General features: G+C 35.5%; 1 protein-coding gene across 1 annotated transcript; it reads left to right on the top strand.

The window, feature by feature from the left end:
- The first annotated feature begins 386 nt into the window (after positions 1 to 386).
- Positions 387 to 5,291, top strand: LOC143217837 (serine protease inhibitor swm-1-like). Its single transcript, XM_076442482.1, has 7 exons — positions 387 to 420; positions 764 to 864; positions 966 to 1,044; positions 3,738 to 3,838; positions 3,940 to 4,018; positions 4,883 to 4,983; positions 5,101 to 5,291. The coding sequence occupies exons 1-7, from the start codon at positions 387 to 389 to the stop codon at positions 5,185 to 5,187; spliced, it is 582 nt and encodes a 193-aa protein (XP_076298597.1). The 3' UTR covers positions 5,188 to 5,291.
- Positions 5,292 to 6,775: the final 1,484 nt, after the last annotated feature.

Raw genomic sequence — 6,775 nt, 5'->3', positions numbered from 1 at the left:
TTTATGTGAGATTCGACAATTCTTGGTTTCACAAGCCTATTTCTATGCGGAATCGCTGTTTAACATGCTAGGACATTCATTTGTAATATATTAGTAACAATATCAGTCAGTCAGTCAATTATATAGAAATAATTTTCTCAGTTTCTAATAAATTATTTACAACGAATTAAACAGCTAAAAACAACCAAACCTGTCCATCGAATGAGAATTGGAACGAGTGCGGAACAGCCTGTCCACCAACTTGCGACAATCCAAAACCAACAGTTTGCACGCTGGTTAGTGTTCACCTCATGGCAACTATTCTGCAACTACTTGATAGAAGTACACACTGGAAATGGCAATCGCTGAACCTGGTCTCATCGCGCGCTTGCATTTCTGTTTCAGCAATGCGTTCAAGGCTGCCAATGCAAACCTGGCTTGGTGAGAAACAAATCGGGACAATGTATTCCTCCAATCTCGTGCCGTACGTAACTGTTTATATATATTTATGGGTTTTATCACTTGCTATTATTTTATTACGCAAGATAATATATGGAGGGAAGGAATATGTTAACGCGCTCGATTTTGTTATGTATTATACATAATTAAATTACTTTGTGTATTAACAATTCTTGGTTTCACAAGCCTATTACTATGCGGAATCGCTGTTTAACATGCTAGGACATTCATTTGTAATATTTTAGTAACAATATCAGTCAGTCAGTCAATTATGTAGAAATAATTTTCTCAGTTTCTAATAAATTATTTACAATGAATTAAACAGCTAAAAACAACCAAACCTGTCCATCGAATGAGAATTGGAACGAGTGCGGAACAGCCTGTCCACCAACTTGCGACAATCCAAAACCAACAGTTTGCACGACGGTTAGTATTCAATTCATGGGATCCATTTTGCAACTGCATTTGATAGAAATACTAGCATTCGATGAACCTGGTCTAATCGCGCGATTGCATTTCTGTTTCAGCAATGCGTTCAAGGCTGCCAATGCAATTCTGGTTTGGTGAGAAACAAATCGGGACAATGCATTCCTCCAAACTGGTGCCGTACGTAAATGGTTTTATATTTTTGTGTTTTATCATTTCTTATCATTTTGTTACGCCACGTGTTGATATTTTTGTTAATGTAGTAAGTGAAATTAAGTTGCAATATATTAGTAACAATATCAGTCATCTATTCAATTTTATTGAAATACTTGTTTTAATTTCGGTAAATGTGTAGCTTTGAGGAGACCCATCTCGGATCACCTTCACCATATGTTGTCAAGGACAACATTCTGAACAACTTTTGTGAATACATCTATTCGTCACTCGGACTTAGTTTCCGAGATATTCGCAAAAAACTATCGCTAATTCTGTATTGAATTTTCCGTATTCTTGCATGCTCCGTGGCAACGTAAGCCTGTTCCGGGGCGGCATGTGTTTATTTTCTGTTTATAAACACATTGTGGGTATCAGAACAGAGTGTCACTCTATATAAGCTGAGCTTTCAATTTTGAAAGACTACTTCTGGATTTTCGTATGCGTGGTCGGGCCGGCCGGGCCTGACGGCTGGCCCTCTTCGCCCCCACCACCACATTTTCCTTTGCAAAAATGTTATCCGCGTTTTGTTTAGGAGGTATTAACGAAAAACACGGACCAATCAGAGCGCGACCAAGACGCGAGATGGCACAGTCGGCCAATAGACAGTTGGCGCGCCGAGCGTCTATATCGCATTCTGATTGGCGTGTTTTTCGTTAATAACTTCTAAACAAAGCCGCGGATAACAGTTTTGCAAAGAAAAATGTCGCGTCAAATTGGTCTCAGGAAACTCCCATTTCCGGGATATGCAGGAATTTTGGGACACCCTGTAGAATGAAAATATTATGCGATCAGAATTAGTTAGGATTAGGTGGGGGGCGGAGAGGGCCGGCCCACAGTGGTCTGGATTGGAAAATCGTGTGCCATTTTGTTATAACTTTTGAACCAGTAGAGATATTGCAATGAAATTTTCACTAAAAATATTTAAAAAATAGTCATTTTTAACTATAGGTAATTAAATATTTTTCGCATTTGTTAAACAATAATTTTTTATAAATTTTCATTGATATTTTTGATTTAAAAAAAATTTTTTGGAATATAATCGTACAAACTATTTTTTACTTTCTAAATATGTATTTTTTATATTTATGTTTCACACATGTAACGTTTTATGGAATATGTAAAATATAAATTCGAGAAATCTTGTTGCAATCAACATATACAAAAATTACCGTAAAGGTAAAAACGCATTACAAGCGTGTCAAAAATATTTTTTATAATAATTTATAATGATTATAATTTTTTTATTGGAAACTCGTGAACCCCATGTTCGTGTAACTTTTAAATCTAAAAGGTATTGGCGGGAAACTTGAACTGGATAATGTGGAAATGTCAGGCTATGGACTCCTTGATAGATTTCTATATTTCTAGAGATTTCTAGATTTCTAGATTTCTTGATAATACAAACACGGGGTTTTTCAATCAAATACGCTAGATAAAAGATCGATCTAGGGTGCTAGCTCCTTATGGCGCTATTTTCATAGCTACATGCTGCCGAGTAATGCAAATTACGCTTCATAAACGAAAAAATAGGACTTTGGAGGCAGATAGCGCCCTAGTTCGATCATTTATCTAGCGTTCTTGACCACTGAAAAACCCCATTTTAGTATTATCGAGAAACTTCTATTAAATAAAAACTTCTATTATATTTTAACACTAAAGAATTACCTCGGATGCAATATTTATATATAACACTAAAATCTTACATTTTTCGCTATGTGAAGTCATCTGGTAATAATTTGTACCAACAATATACCTCGCACACATTCTATTACCAAATATTTCCGAAAATAAATAATTTTTTCACATACCCGACCGCCATTTTGTTTTTTTAATTTTGACATCAGATGCATATTCAACGACCCTTGAGTTTCAGCAATTGATGCGATACCGTATCCAACTTTAATAGCTTTAAACAATAATAATTTGAGCGGACGGACAGGGACGGAATTAATGTTTTCATGATTATATAGAGGAAGGTGTACCAAAAATATTCCAATTAGTTAGAAAGCTAAACTCGGCTAAACTTTAAAGATATACCATCTTAAATAGAAAGGACTTCACAAATTTTTCGTACGGCATTGAGCATTATTATTTAAATAGAGTATTTACATTAATAGATAATAGAAAGATATGATTTTTATCACAAAAGTCTGCTCTTCAATTTAAAAAAAAAATCCAGAGAAAATATTAAATAGGAACGTCAGGGCACTGCATCAAAGAGAAGCAATTTTTCTCGTGAAAAATACTCCGCTTAAAATGTCCTACTTTCAATGTTTATTACAACTATTATATTTATTAAATTGTACTATTTTCTTCATTTCCGAGGTCTGTGGACATTTGGGAAGCAATGTTCATATATTAGATATCGATACGAAAAAGTTCGTTTTTGGGCAGAAAGGCACACGATTTTCCAATCCAGACCACTGTGCGGCCGTCAGGCAGGTCCGACCACGCATACTAAAATACAGTATTAGCAATAGTTGTTTGCAAATATCTCGAAAACTAAGACCGAGCACCGGGTGGATGTAATGACAAAAGTTGTTCAGAATGGTGTCCTTGACAACATATGTCAACGTGTAGGTGATCCGAGATGGGTCCCCTCAAAGCTCCATTTACCTTAATTTCTAATGATAAATCATTTACAACGAATTAAACAGCTAATGGTAACCAAACCTGTTCACCTAATGAGAATTGGAACGAGTGCGGAACAGCCTGTCCACCAACTTGCGACAATCCAAAACCAACATTTTGCACGGAGGTTAGTATTCAATTCATGGGATCTATTTTGAAACTATATTTGATAGAAATACTAACGTTCGATGAACCTGTTCTAATCGGGCGCTTGCATTTGTGTTTCAGCAATGCGTTCAAGGGTGCCAATGCAAACCTGGTTTGGTGAGGAACAAATGGGGACAGTGCGTTCTTGAACATTGGTGCCGTACGTAAATTTTCTTCAATTTTTATGGATTGTATCGTTTATTATTATTTTGTTACGCAAGATCGACCTCTTGTTTTTACTCAATGTTATTTACAAAAATGTGTCGCTCCACTATCTAGACATCATCTATCTTTAATCGAACGTTTCGTATCCGAAACTGCATTGTTGGATGTATTTGTAAAATTTGTTCTGCAATCACTTGCCGTATGACCTATTTTTTCTCAATTATAACGATTTTCCTCGAATTTCTCATTTCTCGGGAGTTGAATCCGTTGCATATTATTTGGAAAATTTATGTCTATCCCTTGGATATTATTTTTCCTATTCACTATAAATGAATAATTCAGTTCCCATGGAAACGACCTTTTTTAATCTTGTGTAGATAAAATTTTTTAAGCACTGAAAACTTTTTAGATGGAAGACTAGGCCATATGTTAAAATCTGAAATATCTGGAAAGAAGAAAAATGTGTAGATTATGTTATGTAAATAATTGAATTAGGTTCAAATTTAATGTTGTCAACGTATCGATATTTTCGTTACGTCAGTAATAGAAATTCATTTGTAAAACATTAGTAGACATTAGCGGATCTTCCTGTAAAATAAAAATTTTCTACCTGAATTGCAACAAAGTAGAGTGACATTGAAATTTATTTTCTTTCGTCAACATGATTAATAGATTGAAAACAATATAACAGTATTTTTAAATTCTTCTAATGTTGCTACTGTTTTAAATTACACCTACTCATTTTGTCAGGAAAGCATGAAATCTGCTGTCTATACATTAGTAACCACATTATTCAACCATTAAGTTTTATAGAAATACTTCTTCGAGTTTCTAATAAATTATTTAACAAATTAAACAGCTAATGGTAACCAAACCTGTCCACCGCATGAAGAGTGGAACGAATGCGGAACAGCCTGTCCACCAACTTGCAAAAATCCGAATCCAGAAGTTTGCACGCTGGTTAGTATTTAAAGCCTACAATTTCAGAAACGAGAAAATTGCGATCTACTCGTGGGAACTATTAATACTGGTATTCGTTGTATCTGTTCTAATCGTGCGCTTGTATTTGTGTTTCAGCAATGCGTTAGGGGCTGCCAGTGCAAACCGGGTTTGCTGAGAAACAAATGGGGATTTTGCGTTCCGAGAAGGTGGTGTTGTGCGTAAATGTTTTTATGTTCCTACGGGTTTATCACTGAATATTTTGTCATGCAAGATCGAACTGTAATTCTTACTCAATGTTGTTTTAATTAATGTGCAATAAATATTCCAACGGACTTCACTGCGATCATTTTACATTTGGAAAGATTGCCATTCTTGTTCGGGACATCTCTCTTCCGGTATAAGACGATGGGGAGGGGGGGGGGAGCAGACGAAGAAAATCCCCTCTTCTACACATTGAAGTTGTCAGCAAGGATCGTTTACTGACCAAACGAAATCTTTATGCAAAATCAAAATTTTCTATCTGAATTGCGACAAACTGGACCAAAATATCCAGATAAGCATGGGCCAGCGGCCCCCGCTCCGATTTTCCTGATTCCTATCTTAAAACACCGTTCTACGTCTAAAAAAACATTCTGTAAAATTTCAGATGTCTACCCCCACCGGTAGGGGTGATATTGGGGTAAATTCCCCCGCACTTGAATGCAATTTGCTCTAAAACGAGAAAAGATATCGACATGGGATAAACGGCAAACAAAAGATATAGATACACTCTATATTTCAGATTTTTTCAGAATTTTTTGCTAATTATTTATAGTTGAAAATAATTCATTAATTTTTTGGGAATTTTTTTAATTGTCTTCACCTGGCTTTCACCTACCAAAACATTCTAAAATATTGCTATGATGCTAACCTATTTTGTATAAAAATCTCAGATGTGTCCGTTTGGTGGAACAGTGTAAAAAAAAAATAAAGTATGCCGGCGAACGCTCGGTTTGATCAGTAACAGGGCGGCGACCGAGTCCCCTTGCGGTGGCTAGTGATGGGAGCGAACGGGAAGTCGGCGCGTGTACGGAAAAGCTGATACATGTAAAAATGCGACTAAATCTTCTAATATATGATTACAGTTGGAAGTCTAAACAATTATATTTGAGGAAATAGCTTACATTGAAGAAGAAAAATACGTGTAAAGCTAGTTTGTTGTAAATAATTATTAAATAATTATGTTTGTTCTATAGAATGTTGAAGTGCAAACAATAAAAATCGTTTAGTTTATAAATACACAAACTCGAGCCCTCCCCTAACATCGAGCAGAACCTCTAACACCGTGAGTATACAACATACTTGTCTCGCATCACGGTAGTAGTGATGTAATTATACATATCTGAATGTATTTTTCGATCAGTTACCCGATGCAATAAAATAAAAATGTAGTTATGTATCAAAAAACATCGATGACTTTGATAATTCCAAAAAACTGACCTTTGAAAAAAAATATTCTTGCCAGATATTTGGTCCATCGACACCATGCACATTACGTAACAAATATTTTTTGCATCACAATAACCTGAAGATATATTTAGGTGTCCTGTTTTAGACGAAACACCCTGTATTGTATTTAATAAACATGAGTTTATCTATTTTAATAAAAATTCATGTCTATTTTTCTTCTATCCCAAGTAGCCACAAGTAGCCACGTACGTCCCTAAAACGTACGCAGAATGGACGTAGGACGTTTGGACGTGAACCGTGCTACTTGGGATGTGTGTGTGTGTGTGTGTGTGTGTAAATAAAAGTTCATTGACTTTCACGT

The sequence above is a fragment of the Lasioglossum baleicum genome, chromosome 18 (genome assembly GCF_051020765.1).
Source record: "Lasioglossum baleicum chromosome 18, iyLasBale1, whole genome shotgun sequence".
Taxonomy (NCBI): Eukaryota; Metazoa; Arthropoda; class Insecta; order Hymenoptera; family Halictidae; genus Lasioglossum; species Lasioglossum baleicum.
Note: the sequence above shows the minus strand (reverse complement) of the source record. Positions and strands in the feature narration are given on the sequence as shown.

Coding starts and splice junctions, on each gene's coding strand:
- LOC143217837 (XM_076442482.1), top strand. CDS start 387: ATGCGTTCAAGGCTGCCAATGCAAACCTGGCTTG. Junction 421..763: donor GCCAATGCAAACCTGGCTTG/GTGAGAAACAAA, acceptor TGAATTAAACAG/CTAAAAACAACCAAACCTGT. Junction 4,019..4,882: donor CGTTCTTGAACATTGGTGCC/GTACGTAAATTT, acceptor CAAATTAAACAG/CTAATGGTAACCAAACCTGT.